Source organism: Gallinula chloropus, assembly GCF_964237585.1.
Source record: "Gallinula chloropus genome assembly, chromosome: 26".
Taxonomy (NCBI): domain Eukaryota; kingdom Metazoa; phylum Chordata; class Aves; order Gruiformes; family Rallidae; genus Gallinula; species Gallinula chloropus.
The window spans coordinates 1,048,003-1,061,414 of record NC_140111.1 but is presented as its reverse complement, the minus strand read 5'-3'; the positions used below and the strand labels follow the sequence as shown (position 1 = coordinate 1,061,414).

General features: G+C 68.7%; 2 protein-coding genes across 2 annotated transcripts; one reads left to right on the top strand and one right to left on the bottom strand.

Moving 5' to 3' along the window:
* Positions 1–341: 341 nt before the first annotated feature.
* Positions 342–6,610, top strand: PDK2 (pyruvate dehydrogenase kinase 2). Its single transcript, XM_084275730.1, has 11 exons — positions 342–488; positions 1,678–1,819; positions 2,396–2,467; positions 2,749–2,933; positions 3,731–3,820; positions 4,125–4,202; positions 4,335–4,411; positions 4,504–4,602; positions 4,720–4,827; positions 5,715–5,828; positions 5,911–6,610. Exons 1-11 carry the CDS (start codon positions 371–373, stop codon positions 6,049–6,051), a joined length of 1,224 nt encoding a protein of 407 aa, XP_084131856.1. The 5' UTR covers positions 342–370; the 3' UTR covers positions 6,052–6,610.
* Positions 6,611–7,385: 775 nt separating this feature from the next.
* Positions 7,386–12,201, bottom strand: SAMD14 (sterile alpha motif domain containing 14; the record flags this gene model as incomplete). The annotated part of the gene is made up of 9 exons (XM_084275493.1): positions 7,386–7,541; positions 8,341–8,496; positions 8,573–8,686; positions 9,040–9,196; positions 9,281–9,355; positions 9,938–10,025; positions 10,114–10,213; positions 10,644–10,801; positions 12,162–12,201. The coding sequence occupies 9 exons, from the start codon at positions 12,199–12,201 to the stop codon at positions 7,386–7,388; spliced, it is 1,044 nt and encodes a 347-aa protein (XP_084131619.1).
* Positions 12,202–13,412: the final 1,211 nt, after the last annotated feature.

Here is a 13,412-nt window from a genome sequence, read left to right as displayed (position 1 = left end):
TTGTGTGGGCGTGGTTACCGCTGATGTGTTCCCGTTGAGGGGGCGTGGTCAACCACTGTTGGGGGCGTGGTTTAAGCCCGAAGGGGGCGTGGTTAACGCCCAGGGGGTGTGTCCAGCACCCTGCGGCGTCGTTACTCCAGCGGAGGGGGCGTGGTTTGCGGAAGGGGCGGACCCATCCCCATACGGGGGCGGGGCCAAGCAGCAGCGCCCTCTGTGTCCCCGCCCACGGGGGCGGAGCTAACCCCTCCCGGCGGGGCGGGGCGGCAGGCGCGGCGCTGATTGGTGGAGGGGCGGGTTGTTTGCGCGCGGCGGTGGGCGGAGCGCGCCGGGCCGGGCCGGGGGCTGGGGGGGGGCTCGGGCCGGGGTCGCCATGCGGCTGCTGCGGTGCCTGGGCAAGCGGGCGGCGCTGGCCGGGGTGCCCACCTACATCGAGCACTTCAGCAAGTTCTCGCCGTCGCCGCTCTCCATGAAGCAGTTCCTGGACTTCGGTAAATACCCCAACCCACCCCCACCCCCACCCCGAGACCCCCCTCCCCAGCCCCGGGGGGTCCCCCGGGACGGCACCGCGGGGGAGGGGGGGTGTCCGTGGGGCTGTGTGTGTCCCCCCCACGCAGGGAGGGACCGGAATGCACCCGGTATACCCCGGGTAAATATGCCGGGGGGGGGGGGGGGGGAAGGGGGGGCGGTGCTCTGGGGAGGGGCTTCGGGGAAACGCCCCCTCCTCCCGGGAAATAAATCCCCGGGTGAGAAATCCCCGGGGGTGGGGGGGGTTGTTGTTGTCCCTCCACACTGGGGTGTGGCTGGGCCTGGGGGACCACCCCCTCTCTACCCCCCCCACCCCCTCGAGTACCCTGTTGGGAGGTGGGGGTTACCCCAGGAGCTGCCCTGGCCCCGGGTAAATATCTCTTTCCCCCCCCTGCACTCACCCAGTGCCGGGTAAATAACAGCTGGGAACACACCTCCTGAACGTCCCCCCCCCAATAACCACAGGTGGGGGGTGTTGGGGTGCTCCCCCCCCCCCTCCCCCCGCACAGGCAGGTGATGAGCTGGGTGATACCCGGGGAGGTGCAGATGTCCCGTCCCAGCGCTGTCACCAGGCCCCTGTCCCCCCCGTGCCCCCGGGGTGTTAATGTCAGCGCTATATTTACCCGTGTGCCCTGGGCTGTCCCGCCCTGAGCCTGGTGGCTGCACCCTGGGGGTCCCTACCTGCCCCCCCCTCCCTCCCAAGCTCTATCCCATCCCAGCAGCACCGGGAACCCCCTCGAGTCCCGTTCCTGCTGTGTGTGTGTCCCCCATTCCCAGGGTCTTGGGGGCAGCTTTGCCCCCACACCCCCCCAATCCCCCCCCGCCAACTCCTGGCTGGGGCCACCCAGGTGCTGGGGACACTCGGGGCTCTCGCCCCTCTGCGGGACATTTGGGTGTTCCCAGCTCTGAGGGTGTCCCAGGTCTTCATCGTACCCCCCTCCCCAAATCCAGCACCAGTCTGGGCTGCACTGGGCTGTATTGGGCTGCACTGGGAGCCCCCCCAGCCCTCCCACTGTCCCCTTCCAACCAAAGACAGCGACCTGCTCCTGCCTCCAGCCTGCCCAGTCCCCCCCAGTGCCCACCAGTGCAGGGACAGGAGCGAAGCCAGCCGTGGGGCTGTGTCCCCCCCCATTCTGTGTCCCCCCTCCCCAGGCTCCAGCAATGCCTGTGAGAAGACCTCCTTCACCTTCCTGCGGCAGGAGCTGCCCGTCCGCCTCTCCAACATCATGAAGGAGATCAACCTGCTGCCCGACCGCGTGCTGCGCACCCCCTCGGTGCAGCTGGTGCAGAGCTGGTGAGACTGGGACCGGCTGGGGGGGGGGGGCTGGTGCTGCTGGGGGTCCTGCTGCCCATCGCACCACCCCGTCCCGCGTGGTGGGGGGTGTGGAGGTGCCACCGCTGGTGTCCCTGGGGGTCCTGCTGCTGCTGCTGGGACAAGCCTGGGCTCTGCCAAAGGATGGGGGGGGCATCAGGGAGCAGCAGGGTTTGGGGGGGGTGGGCTGGGTTGAGGGGGTGCTGAGCCCCTCGTGGTGGGGGGGAGTCTTGTTTGAGGGGGGTGCTGAGCTCATTTTGGGGGGGGTTCTGTTTGAGGGGGTGCTGAGCCCATTTTAGGGGGGGTCTTGTTTGAGGGGGGTGCTGAGCTCATTTTGGGGGGTCCTGTTTGAGGGGGTGCTGAGCCCATTTTGGGGGGGTCCTGTTTGAGGGGGTGCTGAGCTCATTTTGGGGGGGGTCCTGTTTGAGGGGATGCTGAGCCCTCTTGCCATGTGGGCCGGTGCCCCGGGACACCCTGTGCCCCCCATGCGTGGGGTCCCCGGGGTGCCCCCTCCCTTGGGGGGCAGCGGGCCGGGGGGGTCACCATCCCCTTCCCCAGGTACGTGCAGAGCCTGCTGGACATCATGGAGTTCCTCGACAGGGACCCCGAGGACCAGGCCACCCTGGGCCAGTAAGTTGTGGGGGGGGAGGGGGGGTAACAGCGCACCCATGACACCCCCTCATCCCCAACCCCGCCGTGCCACCTCCTCCCAGGCTCCCCAAACAGCCCCCACCCCGCATTCCCCTCAGCATCCCCCAGGTCACCGGATCCCGCTCCGTGTTTTCCCCAGTGCCACCAGCTCCTGGGAAAACCCGGCCTGGATCCCAGCTCTGCCCGGACCGGGTACCCCCAGTTCTGTCCCCCTCCCCCTCCCCCAAATCCCAGCGTCCTGAGGCAGCTGCTCTGGGCAGGTTCACGGACGCGCTGGTGACCATCCGGAACCGGCACAACGACGTGGTGCCCACCATGGCCCAGGGGGTGATCGAGTACAAGGAGACCTACGGGGACGACCCGGTGTCCAACCAGAACATCCAGTACTTCCTGGACCGGTTCTACCTGAGCCGCATCTCCATCCGCATGCTGCTCAACCAGCACAGTGAGACCCCCCCCCGGGACCCCCCCCCCGGCCCCTGCGTGCCGGCATCCCCTCCAGACTGGGGGTGTCGTGCCCCAAATGTGCCCCGGGGGTCCTGCCTTGAGTGTCCCAGCCCCACACCGGGGTCCTTCCCCTGCCCCCAATGTGCCCCCCCCCCAGATCCTGCCTCGAGTGTGTCCCCCCTGCACTCCTGGGGGTCCTTCCCCTGCCCCAAAAGTGGGGCCCCCCAAGCCCTGGGGGTCCTTCCCCTGCCCCCAATGTGCCCCCCCCCCAGATCCTGCCTCGAGTGTGTGTCCCCTGCACTCCTGGGGGTCCTTCCCCTGCCCCCAATGTGCCCCCCCCCAGATCATGCCTCGAGTGTGTCCCCCCTGCACTCCTGGGGGTCCTTCCCCTGCCCCAAAAGTGGGGTCCCCCCAGCCCACATGATCTTTCTCCTGCCCCAAATGTGCCCCCCCAGCCCCAGGAATCCTGTCTCAAGTGTCCCCCCCATCCCAGGGATCCTTCCCCAAATCCTGCCCCCCACACCCACCCCAGGGATCCCGCCCTGAGCATCCTCACTGGCCCCAGCTGCCCCCTGGACATGTCTCAGCCCTGAGACCCCCCCCCAGAACCATCCCCCCCTCCCCAGCCCTGTCCCCCCCCCAGCCCCGTACATCCCTTTCCCCTCACCCCTGGGGGGGGGTGGCAGGAAGCCCAACCTGGAGCGGGGCTGGGGCTGGGCTGGGGGTGGTCTCGGGTGTCTCTGGGGCCAAGGTGGGTGCTCACTGTCCCCCCCCCTCCCCATTTCCCCCCCCCAGCACTGCTCTTTGACGGCAGCACCAACCCCGCGCACCCCAAGCACATCGGGAGCATCGACCCCCACTGCAGCGTGGCCAACGTGGTGAGAGGTCTGTGGGGTCTGGGGGGCTCCCACCCCCGGGGGAGGGGCATAGATTGGGGAAGGAGGGGGGGTTATGGCTAAAGATCCCCCCCCCAATCTTCCCCTTGCCCTGGGATCTGCCTGTTGGGGAGCCATTCATGTCACGAGTTTGGGCTGGCCTCAGCCCAGGTGTCCGCAGCGCTTTGGGGACCCCCAAAGGACCCCCAAAAACTTGCTGGGTCTGTGGGAATGGAAACTAAGAGGGGGCAAAATCCCCCCCCCCCCCTCACCTTCCTGCTGGGGGTGCTGACTCCTCTTCCCCCCCTTCCCAGACGCCTACAACATGGCCAAGCTCCTGTGTGACAAGTACTACATGTCCTCTCCTGACCTGGAGATCGAGGAGGTGAACGGTGAGCCCGGGCTGGGGGGGGCTCGGGGGGGGAGAGGGGAGGGTGTCCCTGCTTTGGGGGATTCCCAGGTGGCTTATTCAGGGTTGGGGAGGATGATGAAGGTGACGGCCACTCTCCTCCTCCTCCTCCTAGCCAGCAACTCCCAGCAGCCCATCAGCATCGTCTATGTCCCGTCCCACCTCTACCACATGCTCTTCGAGCTCTTCAAGGTAACCCCAGCCCTGTTGGGGTGGGGGGGGTGGTTTTGGGGGGCAGGGGGTCCCCTTAAACCACCTCCCCCACCCCACACACCCCTCCCCAGAACGCCATGAGAGCCACGGTGGAGAGCCACGAGAACAGCCCGCGGCTGCCGGCCATCCGGGTGATGGTGGCCCTGGGCCAGGAGGACCTCTCCATCAAGGTGTGTGAGGGACCCCCCACCCACCCCCCAAAGCTCCACCCCAGGCAGGTTTTGGGGGTCCTGGAGGGACCCCTGGTTGGCGGTGTGGGGAGCCCCGGAGTGACGTGGCTGTTGCAGATGAGTGACCGGGGGATGGGCGTCCCCCTGCGCAAGATCGAGCGGCTCTTCAGCTACCTGTACTCCACCGCGCCCACCCCCCAGCTCGGCACCGGGGGGGCCCCCCTGGTTCGTGACCCCCCCCCACCCCGGGGTGGGGCTGGGGGGCTGGGGGCGCCTCGGGGGGAGGGGGGGTGGTAGCTGGAGGGGGGTTGTGGGGAGGTTTTGGGGGTGCTCGGGTGGGGATGCTTTGGGGGGATGGGGACACCAGGGTGTCAAGGGGGCACTTTGGGGTGCTTGGTGGGGGGGATGATGGGGACACGGGGGTGCCATGGGGACACTTTGGGGGGGATGATGGGGACACTGGGGTGCCATGGGGGCACTTGGGGGGTGATAAGGACACCAGGGTGCCCTGGGGACTCTGTTGGGGGGGATGATGGGGGCACCAGGATGCCATGGGGGCACTTTGGAGAGCGCAGTGGGGACACTGGGGTGCCCCTGGGGACCCTTGTTGGGCTGATGGGGACATGGGGGTGCCATGGGGACACTTTGAGGGGCGCAATGGGGACACTGGGGTGCCCTGGGGACACATTGGGGGTCGATGGGGACACTGGGGTGCCCTTGGGGACATCTGTGGGGGCTGATGGGGACACTGGGGTGCCCTGGGGACACATTGGGGGTCGATGGGGACACTGGGGTGCCCTTGGGGACACCTGTGGGGGCTGATGGGGACACTGGGGTGCCCTGGGGACACCTTGGGGGGTGATGGGGACACAGGGGTGCCCTGGGGACACTGGTGGGGGGCAATGGGGACACGGGGGTGCCCTGGGGACACTTTGGAGGGCGCAGTGGGGACACTGGGGTGCCCTGGGGACACTTGTGGGGGGTGATGGGGACACGGGGGTGCCGTGGGGACCACAGAGGTGACACCCGGACGCTGGTGGGTGCTGCCTGGGGAGGCTGGGGGTGCCCTGGGGGTGCTGACCCCAGCCCTGGGGACCCCCCCCCGCCCCCAGGCCGGCTTTGGCTACGGCTTGCCCATCTCCCGGCTCTACGCCAAGTACTTCCAGGGGGACCTGCAGCTCTTCTCCATGGAGGGATTCGGCACCGACGCCGTCATCTACCTGAAGGTGGGACCTGCCCTTGGGGATGGGGGGGACGGGGGGGGGGCTGTGGCCTCTGGGACCCTCCTCACCCCCCTGTCCCCCCCAGGCCCTGTCCACAGACTCCGTGGAGCGGCTGCCTGTCTACAACAAGTCTGCGTGGCGGCACTACCAGGCCAGCCAGGAAGGGGGGGACTGGTGTGTCCCCAGCACCGAGCCCAAAAACACCTCCACCTACCGCGTGCCCTAGGACCCCCCCTGGGGGGGGCACCGTTGTCAATAGCCCCCTCCCCCCCGTTCCCCCCCAGGGTGTCCCCCTTTCCCCCCACCCCCAGCGTGGTGGTTCAGCATCCCCGTTGCACGTGAGATGTGGGGTGAGTGGGGGGTCCCCAGGGCACAGCACCCCCTCCCCCAGCCCCTGGTGGCGTTTAGGTACGGTGCTGGGGGGGGGGGGGTGGAGCAGTGGGGGGAGGGTAAAGCCCTGTTGTGTGTGTCCCCCCCACGCCAGGGGGGTGCACCTGGGGGTGCAGCGAGGGACTGCTCCTTGCCCAGTATGACCAGTAGCACTTCCCTGCCTCTCCAGCCCTCACTGGAGGGGGTGTGTGTGTGTGTGTGTGGAGGGGGGGGGATCCAGGCCTGAGCTCCCCCACCCCCAGCTTCCTGTGCCATCCCTGGCATTGCACTACTGAGCTGTTTCCCTGTGTCCCCCCAGCCCCCCAGGGTGGGCTCCCCACACGTCCTCTGACCTCTTTGGGAACTCCCCCAGCCCCCCCCTCAGCCCCACCTCTGCTGTCAGTAAATCTGATGTGGTCTCAGCTTCTGGTGTGGTGTTTTGGGGTCCCAGGAACACCCCCCACTCTGCACCCCCCTCATCCAAGTGAGTCACTGTGCCACCCCCTGCCCGTGCCTCAGTTTACCCACCCTGGGCACAGGCAGAAGAGGGGCCCCAGGAGCCATGTTTTGCCCCCCCCCCCCCCCAATCTCCAGTTGCCCCCAGCTTGGCACTGAGCTGCCCCCACCCCATCTTACCTCCCAGTCCCATCTAGTCAGGCTCACACTGGTCACACTGGTTTGCACTGGCCCTTGATACCCTTTTATTTCCTGGGGTGTCCTCTGGGACTGGGAGGGAGGGGGGGGGGGGTCTGCTTTCACTCCCTGCACCCCGATTTTGGGGAGGGGGGTGTGTCTGGAGGGGGTCAGGCCATGCACTGCCCTTGGCCAGTGCCACGCTGTGCCGGGAGGTGGGAGTGAGAGGGGTGGCTGGGACCCCCCAGACCCCTCGGGGTGGGTGTAGGGAATGGGATGGGGTGGGGGGTGGGATGGGGTGGGGGGTGGGCGTCCAACATGTCATTTGCATCCGGAAAAGGGGCCTATGGGGGGGCCCGGACTGTGCCTGGGGGGTACAGGGGGTGCAGCCTGGGGGGGTGGGAGGAACTGGGGAGGGGTCCCGTCTCAGCCTGGCACCAGCGTCCCTTGGCCGCGGCGGCACGTCCCGGGTGGGAGCCGGGTGCCCCCCCCCCCGGGGTGTCCCAGGGGCTGTGGGGAGGGGGTTTAGGGGTGCTCCAGACCCCCCCCCCCAACCCTTCAGCTCCGCCGCTGCTCCTGGTCCCTCTTCTTCTGCTTCTCCCGCTGCTTCTCCGCCTTCCCCTGGGCCTTGCGCTCCTTCTCCAGGGCCAGGCTCAGCTCCCTCAGCTGCCGCTTCAGCAGCGCCCGGTGCTGCGCGCTGCCCACGCCCAGCGCCTGCGGCACAGCCGGGCTCTGCTGGGGGGCTGCGCCGCCCCCCGGGGCACCTGGAGTCCCCACCCAACGCCACCGCTCCGTGGGAGCATCCTGCTGAGGTACCCACACCCCTCCCCTTGGGGCACCTAGAACCTCCCGGCTGCAGCGTTGACTCCCAGCAGTGGGATACCTAGAACATCCCCCCCGTCTCCTGCCCTGTGGAGCAGCCAGTTGGCCTCATCACAGGTACCCCTAACCTCAATGGTGTCCCAGTGAGGCACCTAGAACCTGATGGCCAGTTGACGTACCTAGACCCTGGTGTCCCACTGGGGTACCTAGAACCTGATGGCCAGTTGACGTACCTAGACCCTGGTGTCCCACTGGGGTACCCAGAACCTGGTGTCCTCATTGAGGTACCTAGAACCTGGTGTCCCACTGAGGTACCTAGAACCTGATGGCCAGTTGACGTACCTAGACCCTGGTGTCCCACTGGGGTACCCAGAACCTGGTGTCCTCATTGAGGTACCTAGAACCTGGTGTCCTACTGGGGTACCCAGAACCTGGTGTCCCATTGAGGTACCTAGAACCTGGTGTCCCATTGAGGCACCTAGAACCTCCTCATGTCTGCCCCCATGGACCATCCTCTTGGGCTACCTAGAGCCTGTCATCCTGTGATGGGTTTGTTGGGATCCCTAAACCCTCCCAGAACTGCCCCGTGTTGGGGTACCTAGAACCCCTTGCCCTCCAACTGAACCAGTTGGGGTACCTGGAGCCCTCCCACCTGCCCCCCACCAGAAGACAGCCCCCCCCAGCCCCGTACCTTGAGCTTGGCCCCATCGAGGTGCAGCAGCCGCGGCCCATCGACGCCGTGGGCCGAGAACTCCTCCGCGTACTGCGCCAGGTTGAGACTCTCCAGCCACTGTCCCACCTGCCGGCACGTCCAGCCCGCGGCCGTGCCCGGGGGCTCATCCAGGAACTGGGCACGGGGGGGTGGCAGTTAATGGTGGGGAGGGGTCCCCAGGGACACCCCAGCCCTGGGAGGGGGGACTCACCTCATCCGAGGACTGCGACAGGGTGTGGTAGGGGTAGGAGCACTTGGTGAGGGGGGGTCCGGGCAGGCGGGGGCTGGCGCTGGGTGGGGGGGAATCCTCGCTCAGCGTCGAGTCCTGGGGCAGCAGGAGGGGTGAGGGCAGGGCTGGGGCCCCCCGAAGCAGCCCACAGCCCCCCCACCCCCAACCAGCATCCTCCCTCCAGCCCCACCGGGCTCCATCTCCTCTGGGCTCCCAGACCCTGTGGGCTTTGGTGCCCCCTAAAACCAGCCCCCCCCACCCCCCCCCCATGGGGCTCCGAACCCCCCTCCTGGCTCTGAGCCCCCTCCCCGCTACCCCTGCCCCCCTCCCCTCCCCATCCCTACAGCTACCCCCACCCAAGGGGTTCTGAGACCCCCCCATAGCTCCCCAAACCCACAGCACACCCACCCCCACCCGCCCCCCCGAGCCCCCCCGTCCCGGGCACTGACCTGGGAGGCGGATTTGGCCGGGCTGAGCCCCTCGTGCCGGGGGGACCCGGCGGGGGAGGCGGGGCCGGGGGGCGCCGAGCCCCTCGCTCCGTCCGAGAACCAGGAGAAGGGCAGGAAGGGGGAGCCCGAGGGGCGGCCGGGACCCTCCGCCGCCTCCCTGGGGACAGAGCCACGTTAGGGCCCGGGGGTGGTCCCCGGGCACCCCCCTCCCCCCTCCCCGGGGGGTCTGGGGGTCCCTCACCGGCTGCCCATGGAGAGGCGGTTGCTGCCCTTCTCCTTCCGGCTCTTGCTGGACGACACCCGGCGCAGGGTCACCCTGGGGGGGGGCAGCGGGGGTGTCCTGAGGGTTGTGCCCCACCTCCAGGCCTCCTCCTCCTCCTCAGAGACCCCTCCACGGACACCCCGCTGCCTCCATCCCTCCTCCACCCCCGCATCCCCCCCCTGCATCCCTGCATCCCTCCCAGGCACCTCCCTCTATCCCTCTGCACCCCTCCAGCCGCTGTCCATCCCTCCCTGCTCCATGTCCCCTGTACCCCCCCCTCCAGCCCCCTGTATCCCCCCCGTACCCCATCTCCCCCTGCTGTGCCCCCTATCTCCCCTGACTCTGCACCCCCATATCCCAATCCTCCGTGCACCCTGTGTTCCCACCCTGTACCCCTGTATCCCCCACTCTGTGCCCCCTGTACCCCACCTTTCCATGTCCCCTGTATCCACCCCCCCATATCCCATCTCCCCCCCCCAGTGTCCCCTTTATCCCCCTTCCAGCCCCCTGTATCCCCCCTGTACCCCATCTCACCCCCTGTACCCCTGTATTTCCCCTCTGTGCCCCCTGTCTCCCCACTCCATACCCCTGTCTCCCCATTCTGTGCCCCCTGTACCGCCCCCCTCCAGGTTTCACCCCAAATCCAGGAACTTCCTCCTCGTCTTCTTGTCGAGCCCCACGGGGGGGCTGCCTGGCTCGGGGGGGCTCATGTCCCGGCTGTCGTCTGCAGGAGGAGAAGGGGGGTGTCACCACCTGTCGTGGGGCAGGGGGGTGGTCCCAGGGCGTCCCTGGGGCGGGGGGTGGGGTCTCACCCTCGCTGTGCCGCTGGGGCCGGGTGTCTCTGCGGGCGAAGCCGGGGGAGCTGTCGGAGCTGTGGCAGGATTTGGGCGAGGGGGTGCCCGCCAGCCCCTCCTGGCCGGTAGCAGCTGGTGAGGGGGGCTGGGGGGCGCAGGGGGATCCCCCCCAGCACCCACCACACCACCCCCACCTCACAGAATGAATCCCAGACTGGGCTGGGCTGGGAGGGACCCCCAAGGGTCACAGAGCTCCAGCCCCCTGCCACAGGCAGGGACACCAACCTCCAGGCCTGGAGCTACACAAGGGTGCCCAGGGCCCCATCCAACCTGGCCTTGAACACCCCCAGGGACGGGGCACCCACCCCCTCTCTGGGCAGCCCCTTCCTCACAAACTCATCCCCACAGGAGGTGGGCGAAGGGGCTGGGGGGGGGGTCACCCTCAGCTCCCCAGGGCGCACGCAGAATGGGTGTCAGACCCCCATAGCCCCCTCACCCTGGGGTGCTGTGTGCCCCCCCCCAGCCCTGCAGCCCCCTCCCCAGCTCACCAGCGCCTCGGGCCCCTCCTCGCCCTCGGTGGAGCTGGCGCTGTCGCGCAGGCGGCAGCGGCCCGGGCGGTGCCGCCGGCCCTTGGCCAGGAGCCGCGCGCGGGCCTTCTGCAGGCTGCTGTCCAGGCGCGGGGTCTCTGGAACCACAGCGGTGAAATCTGGGGGTGAAAGAGACCCCGGGGCAGAGCGGGACAGACAGACGGACGGGAGGGACCGGGGAGGGAAGAGGAGGGTGGGGTGGGGGTGAGGGAGGGGAGGGGTGGGCATGGGGAGGGATGGAGGGAGGGAGGGAGGGATGGATGGATGGATAGATGGATGGATGGATGGATGGATGGATGGATGGATGGATGGATGGAGGGATGGATGGAGGGATGGATGGAGGGAGGGATGGATGGAGGGATGGATGGATGGATGGGTGGGTGGATGGATGGATGGATGGATGGAGGGATGGAGGGATGGAGGGATGGATGGATGGATGGAGGGAGGGATGGAGGGATGGAGGGATGGATGGAGGGATGGATGGAGGGAGGGATGGAGGGAGGGAGGGAGGGAGGGATGGATGGATGGATGGATGGATGGATGGATGGATGGATGGATGGAGGGAGGGATGGAGGGAGGGATGGAGGGATGGATGGATGGAGGGATGGATGGAGGGATGGATGGAGGGAGGGAGGGAGGGAGGGAGGGATGGATGGATGGATGGATGGATGGAGGGATGGATGGAGGGATGAAGGGAGGGATGGACAGGTAAGATAGGGAGGGAGGGAGGGAGGGAGGGAGGGACAAACAGACAGTAAGGAAAAGGAGACAGGGATGGACAGATGGCCAGGTAGGGACAGGGAGAAGGGACGGGAGAGCACCAGAGGGAGAGGTGGACAGACCATCAGGAACCAGCCCGGTGGGGAGGGGACAGAGGGACAGTGGGGTGCAGGGACACAGCAGGAGTCAAAGGAGGGGTGGGGATCCCAGTGGAGACCGGGAGGGGGTTATTTGGGACATGGATGGATGGGGCACCCCAGTGGGGTGGGACAGGGGACAGAGGGACAGAGAGAAGTGTTCAAAGAGACGCCCAGGCCGGGGGTCCCCAAGGACGGAGCGGGTGACGACACTGCCCAGGGTCTGACAGGGTTCCCCCCATGTGTCTGCCCCTGCTGCGCCCCCTGCACCCCAACCCAGCCCGAGGAGCAGCTCTGGGCCGTGTCCCCATGTCCACCTCACCCCCACATGCTGCAGTGCCCCATGCACGGCCCTGTGGCTCCACAACCCCTGCCCCACGCCTGTCCCCACACCCCCTGTCCCCACACCCCCTGTCCCCACACCCGCTGTCCCCACACCCCCTGTCCCCACACCCCCTGTCCCCCTGCCCCCCATAACCATGTGCCCCATGCCTGTCCCCGTGTCCCCAAGCCCAGCTCTGGGGTCCCTCTCCCCCACCACTGAGGACACTGTGAGGGTGGGCAGGGACCCACAGGCAGCACCCATGGGTGGTCTGTGCCCCAGGGGCCCCCAGGGACTCACCGAAAACCTCATCCGCGTCCTGCAGTTTAGAGACCGACATGGTGGGACAGGGCTGGGGACAGAGGGGACAGTCAGGGATGGGGCACCCTGCGCTGAGGGGGGTGAGGGGAGCAGGGAAGGGACCCCAGACCCCAATGCACCCAGTGGGGGTGGGATGGGGATGGGGATGGGGATGGGGATGGGATGGGATGGGATGGGATGGGGATGGGGATGGGGATGGGGATGGGGATGAGGATGAGGATGGGGATGGGGATGGGATGGGGATGGGGATTGGGGGCACGGGGACTTGGGGGTTACGTGGGGGCAGTGGGGTAGGAGCAGGCTGGGGGGGGCAGGTACTGGGATGCTCTTTGTAGGGCAGCCGGGAAGGGGTTAAATCCCCCTTCCTCACCCCGCCGCGGTGTTTGGAGGTTCGGGGAGGGGGGGGTCGAGTCCTAATCACGGGGGGGGCGCAGATCTAAACCCGGTTTCCCCCCCGGCCCCTCCCTCTCCCCAGGGAGCGCGGGCGGGGCGGGGCGGGGCGGGGCAGTGCCGGGAGGGGGGACGGGACCGGGAGGGGCGGGGGGCACCCGGGACGCTGTACCGGGGCGGTACCGGGGCTGGGGGGCCGGTACCGGGGGTGGGGGGGGCTGTCTCGGGGCTGGGGGGCCGGTACCGGGGCTGGGGGGGGGCTGTCCCGGGGATGCTGTACGGGGGGTGGGGGATAGGACCAGGGATGCTGTGCCGGGGGAGGGGGGTGGGACCGAGGATGCTGTACCCGGGATGCTGTACCGGGGCTGTCCCCGGGATGCGGTCCCCGGGATGCTGTAACCGGGCCGCTGCCCGGGGCTGGGCCCCCCGGGGGTTCCGCCCTGCGCCCCCCCCCGACTCACCCGCGCTCCTCGGGCATCCTGGGCGCGTCCGGCCGCCGGGCCCGCGCTCAGACCGGGCCGGAGCCGGAGCCGGAGCCGGAGCCGGAGCCGGAGCCGGGGCCGGAGCCGGGGCCGCCCCGCCGGGCCGGGGGCCGCGGGGGGAGGGGGAACAGGAACCCGGAAGCGGCCGGGGGAGCGGGGGGGGGTCGGATGGGCCCCGGCTCGGGCGGTGCTGAACGGACAGCGCCGCGCGCACCCGCACCCGCGCGCGATGCACGCGCACCCCCCCCACCCCCCCATGTACCCCACCCGCCCCCCAGCGCCCCCAAACCCCTCCGGGTACATCAGCCTCCCAGTGCCCCCAGTGCCCCCCCGACCCTGCCCAGTGCCCCACCCCCAC

Bases quoted from the DNA above. Each gene is read 5' to 3' on its own strand.
- PDK2 (XM_084275730.1), top strand. From the start codon at position 371: ATGCGGCTGCTGCGGTGCCTGGGCAAGCGGGCGGCGCTGGCCGGGGTG. The intron at 3,821-4,124 runs GTCTGTGGGGTC...CCCCCTTCCCAG, and splicing joins CGTGGCCAACGTGGTGAGAG to ACGCCTACAACATGGCCAAG. The intron at 4,603-4,719 runs GTGTGTGAGGGA...TGGCTGTTGCAG, and splicing joins AGGAGGACCTCTCCATCAAG to ATGAGTGACCGGGGGATGGG.